The 16,095-nt window shown below is 39.2% G+C and overlaps 1 protein-coding gene across 3 annotated transcripts in view; it reads left to right on the top strand.

Annotated features, from left to right (window-relative positions):
• FAM210A (family with sequence similarity 210 member A) overlaps window positions 1-16,095 on the top strand; it is a 31,073-nt gene that overhangs the window by 6,527 nt on the left and 8,451 nt on the right. For 2 of the 3 annotated variants that reach the window (XM_077933184.1, XM_077933183.1), the window contains exons 3-6: window positions 2,631-3,126; window positions 4,313-4,424; window positions 8,639-12,243; window positions 13,862-13,955. In XM_077933184.1, coding sequence (XP_077789310.1) covers window positions 2,657-3,126; window positions 4,313-4,424; window positions 8,639-8,938 — 882 coding nt within the window. In that variant the 5' untranslated portion in view covers window positions 2,631-2,656 and the 3' untranslated portion in view covers window positions 8,939-12,243; window positions 13,862-13,955. Of the gene's footprint in view, window positions 1-2,630; window positions 3,127-4,312; window positions 4,425-8,638; window positions 12,244-13,861; window positions 13,956-16,095 lie in introns of those variants that run through there. The other variant, XM_077933185.1, reaches the window with a different exon arrangement.

Raw genomic sequence — 16,095 nt, 5'->3', positions numbered from 1 at the left:
CTCCAGCAAGTGAGTAAGAGAGCACTTTATATTTAGCTTGGTTGTATAGGGAATAGGATGGGACGCGGGTGGCGCTGTGGGTAAAAGCCTCAGTGCCTAGGGCTTGCCGATCGAAAGGTCGGCGGTTCGAATCCCCGCGGCGGGGTGCACTCCTGTTGCTCGGTCCCAGCGCCTGCCAAACTAGCAGTTCGAAAGCACCCCCGGGGGTGCAAGTAGATAAATAGGGACTGCTTACTGGCGGGAAGGTAAACGGCGTTTCCGTGTGCTGCGCTGGCTCGCCAGATGCAGCTTGTCACGCTGGCCACGTGACCCGGAAGTGTCTCTGGACAGCGCTGGCCCCCGGCCTCTTGAGTGAGATGGGCGCACAACCCTAGAGTCTGTCAAGACTGGCCCGTACGGGCAGGGGTACCTTTACCTTTATATGGAATAGGAAGTAAAAGAAAATTAAGGCAACTTAGCTACAGTGAATGGTATGAAAGTAACCAACATTTTTAAAATATGCTTAGAAAATGTGTGGGATGAGGATCTAAAATTTCTTTTTATTGGAATTGCTTTGCTGTTTGATCAATAGATATTCTAAGAGATATTTTTAGGAGCAGGGAATAAAGGGTAACAAAGGCTTACTGGTCAATTACAGTAAGTTTGCCACACTAGTTGTAATCTAAGGAAGGTGCAGTAGAGGGCAGACCGTAACTTCAAATCAGTCTATCTAATTCCTCATCTGAGACAACATTACTAAAGCGCTGATCTTCAACCCCAATAAAATAATAAATAGAAACAAATACTTGGCCTTTTGTGACTCTTGCATGCATGTATACATACATACATATATAAGTCACAGCTGAAAACTAAAAGACCTTCCAGAACTGTGTCTCATGTAGTTGGAGAAATTATTGTGAAAGCCATGGTATATGCATAGAAAAGTTTAGGCATATATTCTGGGATCTTTAGCTCTTAAAATGTTCAAGATTTAGTAGGCAGTTGCTGCTTTTATGATTATCAAAAGTGTGTTCCTCTGAACCAAAGCCATGTCACATTACATGTTTGTACATTTATGTTACATGCATGCACACACATGAAATCATCAAGAAGCATGAACATTGTGAACCCAGAAAAGAATGGCACCACTAGTTTAGCTGCATGTTAGTGAAATCAAGTCTGATTAAAGAGGCAGGCAGTTAAAGTTGACCTGGAAAATTGGATTTCTGGAGCAGCCATATTCTTGACGATTAAATGAGTGGGTTGTGAAGATAGAGTGGCCTTGGACCACACTTGCAAATTAGTCACTTGCTTGTGGTAAACTAAAAGTGCATTCAGGCAACTGGGTGTCTAGAATGGAAAATTCTCTCAACAACTTAGGACTCAGTTGTTTTCTAAAATCTCAGTTCAGTTTTTAAGTGCTTTACATTACAGAATGAGTGACAACCTAATTTCCAGCTATGTTTCCTTGCCATAAACCCATGCACCACCTCAGCAGTAGCAAGCACCCCCTGTCTTTCCACCCACAGCCCTGCCTGTGGTAGTTTTTTCATACCCCATTCTAGTTATTTCATTCTCCGTGCTCTGGGAGAGAAGGAGAATTTACTTTGACTTTTGCAAAAAGCACTGCTGTATCTCAAGTCTGCTTCATACAGAAACCCTATATAGCACAATTCAAAACTGCATTCAAAAAACGATGGTGAAGTCTTTGCTTGTTTTATTCCTTTTTTATTTACAGGTGCGGGGTTCATTACGTCACAAATTCTTGCTCCGTGACAAGTTCCCCAGGCTTATAGCTTGTTAAATGAAGTTCAAATTCCGCTTGTGAAGAAGGTTCGAAACAAAGCTGGGGAACTTGTCGTGGAGCAAGGGGAAGTTGTGAAGTAACACACCCCACACCCGCAAATAAACAAGGAATCAAGCAAGCAAAGACTTCATGTTTTTTTGAATGCAGTTTTGAATTGTGTTCTATAATACTTCATTTACCCCCCCCCCCCCCGGGTTTGTATAATTTCATACAAAAACCCAACGGGAAAGGAACAACTCTTGTCTTTTTCCTCTGTGGAGGAAAGAAGCAGTAGATGTTTCTCTTCCTGTTTAGTTTTAGCATGAGATGGTCCTGGCACGTTCCCCAAAAATCTTCCTACAGGCAATGTCCTTCCTATACTCTGTAGAGGGAAAGAGAGGTGGTTTCTATCCTGCAAGTTGAGCTTTTTACAGAAAACTCCTGCAATGTCTATCTACAGCTTCTTGTAAAAACCCAACAGGGAGAGAACCAAGGTTTTTGCAGGAGCCAGCAGCAAAGCATTGCTTTTGATTTCTGCAAAAGCCCTACTCTCAGGAGAGCAACAACCTTCCTTTCACCTACCCACCCAATTGGAAGGGAGGAATAGTTGGACTGTTGTAGAATGTTAGCGTTACAAAGTGCTGTTTGTACCTTTTTCAGAAACACATGGTGGCAATGGGCTTTGCTTGTAAACACAGCCAAAATTTGCAGGCTGATGAATAATTGTACTAATATTAATTATCCTCTTTTGAGCAAAGTTTTTACCATTGTGGTATAACAATGTAACAGTTGATTTCAGTGTATTACAGTAGCCTACAATGTATTTGTTATTAATTTTAACAGTTTTCCTTTCAACGTTTCTTAGGAGCTGTATATAACAGTATCTTCAATATGCTGTTGCCATCAACCAAAATGCAGAAACCATTTCAGCTGGTGTACAGGACATATTGGATGCCTTATCGCAGCTGTATCTTTCCATTCTTAAAAGGAAAAGCCTCCTTGCTTAATACTAGACAGAAAATGGTTTCCTTGGCGTTGAGCTCCCAGCACCAGTGTCTACATGCATCTGCTGCTGTTTGGGTTTCCAAAGAAAGGCAATTCTTGGGCATGGCATCATCCCAACTAGAAGACCATCGCAATAAAGAACTGGAAAGAGAAATTCATACCAAACCATCTGGTAACTTAGCCCAGAAAGACTCTGTAGAACCAAATTCTGTAGAGCTTGATCCCTTACAAGACAAATCTATTAGTCTCGTGCAGAGATTCAAGAGAACTTTTAAACAGTATGGCAAAGTTATGATTCCAGTGCATCTTTTGACTTCCAGCATATGGTTTGGAATTTTTTACTATGCAGCTTTAAAGTAAGTGATGAACTCATAATCACTATATTTATTAGTCTTAAGCAAATCTTTACAGTAATGCGCCCAATCACTTATGCAGTGTATGAGATATATACACACACACACACACACAAATATGCACACACAACCTTCCATTACAGATATTATTAAAACCCCAAGTTCTAAAAGCATATGTAGAATGTAATGGTCTATTCCAGTAATATTCCATCCAATTTCTTAATTTTTATCATGCATTTTGTTATGGTGGTCACCCAACTTGGATTAGGCTGCAACTCAGGTATGTGTCCCATATCACCAGTTGAGGACAAGATATTCTGTTGCACATAACATTCCAATATTTTAAAGAGTATGTATGTGTAAATCACTAATGCTTGTACTTCAGGTGCACAATTTTCCTTCCAAAATGATGGGACTATCTGGGAAAGTACTCTAGAAGTTTTCTCTGTGTCATATTTTTGAAGTCTTTTTCTTTTTCTACATTTTCTATTCATTGTGAAGTCATGTACATTGCCGCTCTTGTTCTCTGGTACCTGGTTATAGAGCTCTGTACCTTGCACTTTGATTTCAGTATCAGAGATGAACTGAGCTTATAGACCATTCATACAGAAGTCCACTCCTGGTTTGCTTTCTTCATTTCAACAGCATAATTTAGGCTATAGAAGTCATTTTGATATTGCTATTGTTAAACAACTAAGTCTAAAACCCTTGAATATTCTATTGAAAATCAACCAAAAATCTGACAGTTGATCTTGATCTTCTGGTTTAAAGTATTACAACTGGGAATATCTTCTGAATGATCTCTCTTGCCATTTTTCTCTTCATTGGCCATTAATGCTTGAATCTGCACTTTATACTGGTGCAATAAAAGTGTGATTGATTGCAATACAGTAAGCCCTCAACTTATACAGGAGTTACTTTCCGGGCATTGCGCCTGAAGCCAAAATTGGTTACAGTCAAAACCCATTGAGTGCAATAGTGGGTGAGATTGCCCCCAACATGTCTGCCCCCTTTTATTTTTTAATGTTCAAGTGCATAAAGCTGAATGAGTGTTCAGTTAAATGTGTGTAGGTTGCAAGTGTACTGTATTTATTGTTAAATATAAAAATCTTTTATTCTGCAGTCTTGTCAGAATACATGTTTATAAGGTTGTTAGTACTTTATTCATTTTAATCTCTTTCTTTCACAGAGGAATAAATGTTGTTCCTTTCCTCGAATTCATAGGGTTGCCTGAAAGCATTGTAAATATTCTAAAGCATTCTCAGAGTGGTAACGCGTTAACTGCCTATGCAATGTATAAGGTAAGTACTTGCAAAGATTTCTTAATTTCATCTGCAACCTTGTCCATAAAAATATTGATCGTGTAATCGTATAATGAAGGGGCTACAGCCCACTGATTAACCCTGCAGTCTGTTATGACCAAGGCTGTGAACTTCTGAAATAAAAGTCACAGCTGTGAATAAATTTATTCAAAGTAGACCTTGCCACAAGAGCTCAGGGTAGGTAACAATCCTGTGGTTATGAAGAAGACAGATTCCAAGTCAGCATTTTGGCAAAGGAAGGGAACAATTGGAAATACTATTTACAGGGCATCATGAGAGATTTAAATGTGGACATAAAGCATTTTAAGAGTTGTACGTATGAAATAAGTGGGTATTTTTAACAGTTTTCTGTAAACAGTACATAATGTAGCTGAAGAACACCTTACTTTACCTGCCTGCCATTCTTTATTTTCTCTCTAAGTCCATCCTCTCTAGCAAAACGTGGTGTAAAATTTGACTCTTCACCATTGTCAAACACTTGTGTCACAGTAAGGAACGAAAGACCTCTCAGTTGTTGACGCATGTGGGTTTAGGCAATTATGGGATATTCTCTGCTTTGCTGTGTTGCTCCAGGAACCTTATTTACACTAACTTGTAATTCCAGACTTGCAAAAAGGCCAGTCATTTTGTTGTCCTTTAAGCTGCTAGCTATTTCCCCACTCTTGGCTGTGCTTTTTCATTTCTTATCACCTTGTTATAATGAAGAAAGCCTGTTGAACAGCAAAGTTGCTTGGCTGATTTTACATGTGCTTATTTATCTCTGTGTGTCGCTGCATGAAAGTGCTTTCATTTATCATCAGTGCAGCCAGGGATGAGGAACTTCCAGATGCTCAACTCTCTAAGTTGCATCTTTCCTGACCATTGGCCATGTTGGTTTGGGCTGATGGGAGTTGTAGTAGTTCTGGAGGGCCATATATTTTCCTTTCTGAGAAAGGCCATGCATGTTCTTCCTCTCCTCAGAATTAGAACCTGTAAGTTCTGGAGGCAATAGAAGATCAGTCCTTCCATTAGTGTGTCACCATGGAAATATAACACAGCACTAATGGTGTTGGTTTGTCCTTTTTGCATTTATTTGTAAGACCAGTTGAATGCATTAAAAGGAGTGCTTGTGAACCAATGAGACACTAGCTTAAACCATGATACTGGTGAACTTTTGAGTGGCAAAGCACTTCCTCCATTTCCCATATGTGAAATGGGAATAATAATGCCATACCTCGGCAGATTTGTTCTGAGAATGAACAAGATGAAAGTGCTAGATACATGGTATCAATATTAAGTAGGGAGTTGTTCTCCCACCGATTCACGTGTCTTAGATATTTCTCTTGTCTGTTCAATGAGAGTCTGACTTGTGTTCTCAGTTGCTAAGGAGACTATAATTGATTAGATTTTTTTCTTTTCTTTCTATTGGAAGCCCTACTGCTATTAAAATGAGTATGACCAAGTCCAGTAAGAATGAGATCTAAAAATCCCACTACTTCTTTCACACCCAAGAGTTTAGGTTTTAATCTCTTTTGTTGCTGTTTTTCATGAAGTGATTTTAAGATGCATCTAAGGATACAATACAAAGGGTGAAGATCTAACCCTAGATCTGTTGAGATGAGAGATGTGGCAGATCGCTGGTTTAGCCAGCAGGCTCTGTGCTCAGCCTGGTTATGCCAGCATAAGTCCCCAATCATTAATCCTGGCTTAGTGCCGAGCCCAGACTGACATAAACCTTGGAAAATGGGCAGGGAGGTGAGACCAGGGAGAGTGAACTTAATGCGGGATCCTAACTCTATTCTGTTTGCTCATGTAACCTGGCAACGTGGTGGAATTTATGCTTGTTTCCCCTCTGCTGGTCTTCGGCTGGTTTAACCAGCAGTAGCCTTGCTCCTGAATGGAGTTTGGATCTCACTTCCCATACGTAGGACTAAGGAAGGAATTGCCAGTTTTTCCAGAATTGAAGAACAGTATTGGAAATTATTTTACCTTCTCAAAAAGAATAAATGTGGGATTTTTTTGTCTTTTAGTTTTTGTTCTCTCAATTTGAATTTTAACAACAGCTTTGTTTTGTTGCATGGATACTGAATTGCTTTAATTGCTTTCCTCTCTCAATAGAATTGGCTGTGCTCTGTCTTAATGCTTTTTATTTTTCTTTCACCTGCATTTCTCACGTCGTGCCACTGGCTAGCCTTTTATTAAGATCTCTGAGCTTTAATTCTACTGCCAGGTGCTAAATATTTTCCAATAAGACACTATCAAGTAAAGTGAGAGCTTTTTCTGATGCAAGAGGCAGAAAGCATTTATAAGTAGATACAAAACTGCCAAACCATCAGCTTTCATTGAAGTAGGAATTAGTATATGTCCTCCCACTTATTTCCTGATGATATGTCATTATGTGGAACTCAAAACTGGGAACAAAGATTTGGGTGGGAGTAAAGAGCGAGCACAGAGGGTACAAGATTAGAAAGGACAATCAAAAGCATATAAAGGTCTTGTTTAGTCCTTATATAGATAACATCATCTTCATGCTTTGAAAATGTATTCTTTGAAAAAGCTTCACACTCCACTGAAGTCACTCTTCAAGATTAAACCTGTACAGTCGTACCTCGGCTCCCGAATGCCTTGGGAGTCGAACGTTTCGGCTCCCAAACAATCGAAAACCAGAAGTGATTGTTCCGGTTTTGAACATTCTTTTGGAAGCCAAACATCTGACGGTGCTTCCGTGGCTTCATATTGGCTGCAGGAGATTCCTGCAGCCAATCAGAAACCGCACTTTGGAAGGTGAGCGTTTCGGAAGTCGAATGGACTTCTAGAAAGGATTCTATTCAACTTCCAAGGTATGACTGTATTGCATTGCCACACTATAGCATAGCTAACTTTCAAAGCAAGATTCCATTTTTTCTTAAGCAGGGCTTTGCAACTGTCAACCTTCAGAAACTTTAAGAAAAGCACAGTAATGCAGACAGAACTTAATGAGCTTAGTAACTTTTGTGACATATCTTCTGGATATTATCAGTCATTTATTGTCCATCATCTCAAGTATATAATACTGGAGAATTCATCCTTTTGCTGTAGAAGGCTGCAGTCATAAGTCCTTCAAGCAGACATACGATTGGACGCTAAATAACTTTGCACAGAACTAGGAAAGTTTACTTCTGCAAATTCTGATGCAAGCTGACCTGTTCAACAATATCTGGCCTGATGTGCAGATGGGAAATTTACCTCTGGATTTTACATGTCTCTAAATATTGTAATATGGTTCTCAGCTGAGAAAATATATTTAAATGCATATTTTAGGATGAAATAGGTTTAGGAAATAAGCACACTGAAATAAAAGCATGTTTACATATATATTTTTTATCAGAATAAGTATTTAAATATGAATTTTCATGCAGGTTTTTAAAGTTGCAGATGTATGCTGAAACAGGACAGGATAGACTTCTCAATGAGCATGTGCAAAATTGAAGAGAGACAGAAATAGACTGATCAATCCCTAAACAACTTCAGTTAGTAACGTCTAGAGGATGTGGCAGAAGGTTAATAAGCCCACAATATAGGTCTGATTTATTGCCCTCTCCTTAAAATACCTACCATAACAGAGTAATGCAGCATTGTTTCAATAAGGAATGAAAAGGTACCCTGACCACTGTCTAGCCTTCATATGCTCATGTTATCCTAAAGATACTTCAACCTAATTGTCAGTTTCTTTGATATTGAATAGCTGCTGCCTTACCATGTAAAGCTTGTTGTGACTTGCACACTAATCCTATTTCCTAGTGCTTCACTTCTAAAGGATCAGGTTTAAGGGTCTGGAGGGGGCATGATCTAACTATATTGTTGCTAGCATTACTAGTTCAGCAGCATCCTCACTGCTGTTGCTGCAGTATTTGTCAGCTCCTGCCAGGCAGCGATACTTCCTTATACAAGGGAAGATATAAAAAGACTGCCCCATACCTCGTGTTCATTTAGCAACTGGAAGGTATACTGAAGCTTGGGAAAACTCGCACATATCTTTTCAGAAAGTAGGAAACCGGGGTGGCAGGGAGAGTTTTCCTGCCAGGGTAAGGATGATGCTTTAGCTTAAGAGGTACGAGTAGTTTTTGTGCTGCTGCAGCTAACAATGATAGACCTGTCAGGAATTTTGCCTGGTAAGAGGAATTTGCCGTTGAAGTTATACATGTATGTGTATTTCCCTCCCTCTTATTGACAAGATTGCAACTCCGGCCAGATACACAGTGACTTTAGGAGGGACATCTATCACTGTAAAGTACCTTCGTAAGCAAGGCTACATGTCCACACCACCTCTAGTCAAGGACTACATTCAGGATCGAATGGAAGAAACAAAAGAGCGACTATCGGGGAAAATGGAGGAAACCAGAGACATGATTAGTGGCAAAATGGAAGAAACAAAAGAGAGGCTGACTGGGAAGATGGAAGAAACAAAAGAGAGGATAACAGAAAAGATACAGGAAACAAAAGATAAGGTTTCATTTATAAAAAAGAAAGAATAGGAAAATTGGCGGCAAAACCAAAGCATTCGTAACTCTTTAGCAAATGTGGAATGTATACACTTGCTGCTTTTTGTTTCTGCTTGTTTTAGATGTTTTGGGCTGATTAGAAAGTGCCAGTGATTTGAAAACTAAAAGAATAACATCTAAGGCTCACACCCAACTTTAGAAAATTATTGCAATATTTTCAAGTGTTATGATTTGGGACCATAGCTAGGTCCCAAAGTGGGGTTCTGTGGTCTGCCGAATTATGACCAACAGTCTTGTCTGGATCTTTGTGGAGAAAGAACAAAGTTATCTACACATCTGATTTGAGCTGACCTCTTTGCCACTGTTAAGTATCTTGGAAGATATGTATGAGAATGTTTGGGTCATGTACACAAACGTATTTTGGAGATGGTGTCAATATTTGTAAATCATTTAATCATAATATTCTCAAAAGATCAGGTAATTATAAAATATATATTACTGCTATATTCTTATAAACAGTTTACTGAATAGTGTATGAGAGATGATACTAAACTTAATTGTATATTTCAAATGTGCAATTGGATTGATTATTCCACGGTTAGACTAAAAATGTCATGCCATCATTAAAAGTTTTGAAAATGGAGAAGATAAACCTACCTCTGCATATGAATAGACATTTACATTTTAATCTTTGTGTTTAAAGACTGATAGATGCTGTTGCCTTTTACATTGAAGAATCCTAGAAAATTTCCACAAAACTTCAGCATTACTATACTGTTGAGTACTATGGCGTAATCTAAAATTTACAGGTGTGATTTTTATGATTCCCATGTTGTTGTCATTTTCTGTGGTAGTCAGTTAAGTTTTACTCAGAGTAGACCCATTGAAATTAATGGCCCTGGCTTAGCCTTGTTCATTGGTTTAAGTGGGTCATCTCTGAGTATATCTTCATTGAATGCCATCCAAAGTTACCTGTTCTGTCTGAAGCATAACATGGCATTTCAGTTCTCCTATGGTTTTGTTTTTTAAAGCGCTTATAAGCTGGAATATAAAGGAGTACTGCATTGGAGTGGGAGATCCAGAAACTCATGATGCACCCTTTCAACCTCTTGTGTATGTATACCACTGCTTGTGCTGTGACTGGTGGAAAAAGGAGCCAGTGATAGGAGGATTGCACCCAAAGCAGCAAACATTTTTTGCAATCTGGTTACCTTTAAGCTATATGAAGGAAGATATGTATTTGTCCGTCTATTTCTAGACTTGCTTCTTTTATTTCTGTCAAGTTACCAGAAAGCATCTGTAGAGTTAACTTCATAAAGGCACTCTTTCAGGGACAGTGTAAGGGAGATTTATAGCAGTCTAAGAGGCATCTGCAAAGTCCATTGCCAAAATGTGCTCTGACTACTTTTTCATGCTACTGATTTAAGGAATTGTTTTCTTTAATGCTTTCAAGTATAAGAGGGAAGCACTTACCAACAAACCATCTTGTGCAGAGCAATTAAGACTTTTGAGAGTTACACTATTACAGGGTGAGTCCTTTAAAACAACCCCCGTGGATACAGAGTACCCCTGTTCCATGGGACCTCTTTTAAAAGACTCACCCTGTATAAGAGTTCAAAGACAGTATTGTACAATGATATAAATTGCTCCCCTCTTTATGTGGTCAGTTTTCAATGGTGAGGCTGAACTTACTGCCACTTGTGTATCCCAGACTGAGTTTCTTGAATCCATCTTCCAAGTGCTCACCATGCCTTTTTTCTTCCAAGGTGGCATGTTTCCTTTGGTCCCAATTGTGCAGGATGAGCACCACTCGACACTGCATGTTCATCCTGGCATTGCTGTATTAGTTCAACTGAACTATCAAAGATACCCCTGACATGAATTTTTCTCCTTTCTCTCATCACATGGAAGATGAATTGCCTGTGTCATTCTGGCAGCTGGCAATGAGGATTTTCTGTGTACATCAGGAAGAAAAATATGTGATAAAATAGGTAGTTGTTTCCACCACCAGTGTAATGCTGTTATAAGCATGCTTTGTGAATGGGACTGGATGCACGAGAGAGAAGACATTGGCACTTGGCTTTTTGTCTTCCCTTTGTCTTTCTTGTATCTTTTAATTGAGTGAAAGGATTCTGTGAGAAAATAGCTATGGATAAAATATTCAAAAAGATGGAAGTCAGTATGGCATGAACATTTGCCACGCCAATTTTAAATTGCTTTAACTGCAGGTGTCAAACTGGAACCTCCCCTGTTGCAGAGATTTGAATCAGCAGCCATTTTCACAAAGTTTCTTAGCATATGTAATAAAGCTGAAAATAACAAAAGCAACATGAAAGCAAGGCACATGGCCAGCATCAGGAGACGCAGGGAACTGTGACCATAGTTGTGCCCCCATATATTTGGGTCAAAAATAAGCAGCTCTAAAATAAGCAGCCCTAATGTTAGTCTGAGTTCAAAGTGGGCACCTGCTTATTAATGAGATATGGTTTACCTGGCCTTGTACCCTGGTATGTATTGGTTTGCTTTTTCCTAGGTAGATTTGCGGATCTTGCTAGAGGAAAGCCCCAAAGGTTGATACTTAGAACAGCATACTTCAGAAAGCAGCACTGAGGTCATGAGGTCATCACAACGTGCAAGGACAGCATAGTGAAAAATAAGAGCCATGGCTGGAAGTGAAGTACCACCATGGCCTTAAGCGCAATATTTATTTTATTTTTCCACAAAGAGCATGTTGGAGAGTTATGCTGTCAGATGTCAATTGCATGGATGTTAGCTTTCACCCTAGTACAGACCTGGCCACTTTTACCTTTGCATATATAATACACATAAAATAGTACAGGGGGGAAATAGATTTCTAGGCTGCAGTCCTCTATTTCTGAACGACTTTCCCTTCCTTGTCTCTGTACTTTTAAGCCAAGTTTAAAAGAATATATTCTGGTTTAATGTCAGTCTATTTAAAATGAAACAATTCCGTCCTCTTTCTTGAAATAAAATTTGTGTTTTGTTGTAGTGATAACACCTAGGGCTTAGAAATAATATTGGGGTGGGATGGAAGCAGTATCTGCATGCTGCTGCTGTGCTTGATCATTCATTTCAGTGTGACTTTCCCTGGCTCTCTGCGCCAGCCACACTGAAGGAAGATGGCAAAGCCACAATATTTGGTGAAATGTTCAGTTTCATCCACTATCCAATTTATTCCTTGACAAGTTTGCCTTTTTCTTATATCCACTGTAGATGGATCTTGCTGGAATAAATTTTGCAAAGTACCATTATTAAAGTACTCATGGCACATCATTACTGTCTGTGGGTTCTTCTTGTGTCACTGGCTGAGAGGATCTGTAAGTTATAACTCCCTTTCACCGTCCTCCAATATGCTTTAAACATTATGCTGATATAGATATAAGTTGTGTGTAGTGTATGTTTTTGAAAAGCAATTATCTTTTAAATGATTTTTTTTTCATAACTTTTGTATCCTTACTGTGGAAATAATTGTGCTGAGACTTTTGCTTGGAGTTTGCAGAGATGTTATTCTAATTTTCCCTAAGCGCTAATGATACTCTTCTGAAAAATAAACTTTTGCTTGTGAAATGGTTATAATATTAAATTGCATCACAACCATTCTCCACTTGGTCCCTAATAACTAGTTTGTTGTTACAAATTTTCCTTTGAACTGTTTTCTTTACCACCATAATTATCTTTGTGACTCCCATCCAAAAGAGAAAACAGACAAATGGAGAAAGCTCCACTGGACCCAAGCCATTTGCTTCAAACACCTTGTGGCCTCATGTATTCTATATGAATTACATAATTCAATATGGGGGGAGGGAACGTGCTTCATAGCAGGAGCGCCAAACATCATGGCTTTTCATTCATTCTTTGGTGAAAGGGTTCTGTTTTAATACTTCAGTTAAGCACAAATCCATAATATTTCCCTCCAAATAACTGGTACTAATTCCAACAAACTTCTCCAGAAAAGTATGGCTCAGACTGTGCTATGTTATCTTCTTAGTTGAATCAAAACATTCTGCATAAAACGTAATGTGAAGGCATCTTTAGTGAAATAAATTTCTCAGCTGCTGGTGCCAGCAGTGATTCAACTGAAGAGAGCATTATCAAGACTTGTTTTGTACAAATATAATGAAGTGTTTCCTGGCATATACCAAAGTGATCAATACAAGTTCAACCAGCAGAGCAATCCTAAGGTGGTAGGGGCTGGTGTAGCAGCAGACCTCCTTTTCCATGTAGAGAGTAGGACACCTGCAGGATCCAACAGTCCTTCAGCCATCTTTTCTTGGAGCCTAGTCTTGTTCCTTTAATTTCTTAAACAAAATACTATAAATAAAGTACTTTTTAGATGCACAAAAGTTTTTGTCACCATTTTTAGAATAAGTATTAAAACAGCATGAGACACTTTGGTATTTCCACACTACTAGGTTGTCAAGTTTCTGTCTAACATAACTGTTATGAACAAACAAGCTTTGTAATAGCTAAGTAATTTTACTTAGAAGGTTTCAGACTTTGGAAATGGTCAGATGTAAAGATCTCTCTGGGTAAGTTTCCATAAGTATACTGGTCTGAGGCTTAAACATCACATGATAGCAATTGCATAAATGCTTCCTCTGCCATTTTTATATGATCGAGGGTCTGGAAACCAAGCCTTACGAGATGCACGATTGCATCTCTCATGTTGTTTCAGCCTGATGGAGATCCAGTCAACTTTCTATTACTGCACCTCGTGTGTGAATTAGTATTTTCATAAATCCAGGGCTAGTTTGGGTTTAAAATCGAAGCTTCCGTGCTTTGCAATACAACATCTGCTTAGAACTGGAACCTGAACAAGGCCCACAAAGTCAATAATTTATTCATCCATCATAGCCTATCCAGGTCACTCCCTGTGTCCCTAGAGTACCTGGGAATTCAACAGCCATGCTTACTTGGCATCTGATTTTATTTTAGCTTGGAAGCTACATCTCATGAACTTGCTGCTTGTCTCGCTGAAACAAGATGCTAGATAATGTGTGCACAGAATCTGCATGCAACAGACTCCCAGGTAACCTGATTTCATATTGGCATAGCCTTTGTGTTTTTTCCTCCTTTCTATGACTTTTCTGTCAGGTTTGTTTAATGCTCTGGTCTTCTGGTCATGTGTGATCCCTTTGGGTGGTTTGCTTAATAAAAATCAAGCTCTATCCTTCTGCATAAATCGTTTACTGTCACCCATAATAATAATTACAGAATCTTAATTACCTCTAGCAATTATGTGGCTAGTCTGATGAGGACAATTCTGTAAGTAGAAAGAACACATCTTGATTGTATAAGCCTGCAAGCAAGCCTGTAACATTGAGTTTGTTTCCCAGCCTGATTAATTGATGAGACAATCACAGGCGACTCTTTGCATTAATATAAACTTGGTTTGTTGCTTTTAAAGGGAATTGTCAGCTTTTTTAAAAAAAGAAAAGAGAAAACATACAGTATAGTGGTAGATTTTTATTAAGGGGATGTATTTGGACATGCAAATGTGACTAGAATAATAATAGATAATGGAGAACTTGTCCACCACAATGTAAGTAATGCAAGGTACACAAAAGGAGAAGTCAGCAGCTCTTCATTGCTGATAACTATTCTATAATGACTGTAGGATTGACTATAGCCAGGGTTAACACTGATTGTGTATGTGTGTCTTTTAAGGTGATGTCTTGGTTATATCAAGCAGTACCTTGGGGTAGGGGTAGCATTAGAGCAGGAATTGCCATGTTGAGACTTGTAGTCCAACATTAACTGGTGGGTGCCCACATTAGCCATTCCTGCTTTCATATATTAAGGTCTGGAGAGTAGGGGATATAGATGAGAAAGAATAACAAATCAGTTATACATTAAAAAGGAAAGAAACTAAATAAATAGAAGGCCAAACGTCAGTGGTGGACCAGAAGGCATTGTACAGATACTAGATAGATTATAATGGTGCTTATCAACTATATTTCCATTTTTAAGAATAAATTTACAAGTATTTACCATTTTTAACCCATCACAACTTAAAGCAGAAATTGATGGAGTACATTAATTTTACTTAGTAAATTTGGAATTGATTAGAGTTGTTGATTAACTCCAATCACCATTGGGACAACATCCCATCCCCAACCTCTGTTATGCAGGCCATAAATTCTCAGACATTTGAACATCTTTCCACATGGAGCATCTTGAGTTTCCATGGAGGAACAGCTTCATGACATCCCTAGTTACAGATGCCCCTTCCCTGCAGGGAAAGGGCCGTAGAGCATCAACTTTACATGCAGAAGGTTGCAGGTTCAGTCCCAGGCTTCTACGGGTAGGGCTGAAACGTCATCTCCTGGAGAGCCACTACTAGTCAGACTAGACAATGCTGAGGTTGCTGGAGGTGGTGGCGGCTACTAGCCGTGTTGGCTCTGCTCTGCTTCCACAGTTGAAGGCAATCATGCTGAAATCATGCTGAAAGCCAGTTGAAGGCAATCATGCTGAAAGCCAGTTGCTGGAAAGCATGGGAGGGGAGAGTGCTTTTGTGCTCCGATATTACTTGTAGATTTTCCACAGGCATCTGGTTGGCCACAGTGAGAACAGGATGCTGGACTAGATGGCTCGATCCAGCAGGCTCTTATATATATGTTATGTATCCTGTTAGGTGTTTGTTGGAAGATCCTTTGAATACCTTGCTCTTTTGAAATCTGGCAGTGGGTTGATGCTTTGGTCTAGGTGCTAGTGCAGGCATCCCCAACCAGATGTTTTGGACTACAATTCCCATCACCCCTGACCACTGGTCCTGTTAGATCATGGGAGTTGTAGGCCAAAACATCTTGAGTGTCGCAGGTTGGGTATGCCTGTGCTAGTGCTATCTGATATTAGTTTAGCTAGCAAGGAGGCTGGAGAATTTTTAGCCATGTCATTCACATTTAGAATTCTCTCCCTAGAGCATTTCATTCCATACTGGCTTTCAGAAAATTTGTGAACAAATAAACCTTTTGTATGGGTGTGTATGTGGATATTGATCATTGTCTTGCAATAGGTCGTGGTGGTTTTTTAGCCTGCCGTGGTGTTCTAACAATTAGACTGCTATGGTTGTTGAATGGCTTCTGGTTTTATTGATGTGTTTAACTGGCTGGTTTATTGATTGTTGTAATGCCATGTTTGCTACCGTAAGGGCACATTTTGGAGCCACG

This window comes from Podarcis muralis, chromosome 8 (assembly GCF_964188315.1).
Source record: "Podarcis muralis chromosome 8, rPodMur119.hap1.1, whole genome shotgun sequence".
In the NCBI taxonomy this organism is placed as follows: domain Eukaryota; kingdom Metazoa; phylum Chordata; class Lepidosauria; order Squamata; family Lacertidae; genus Podarcis; species Podarcis muralis.
Note: the sequence above shows the minus strand (reverse complement) of the source record. Positions and strands in the feature narration are given on the sequence as shown.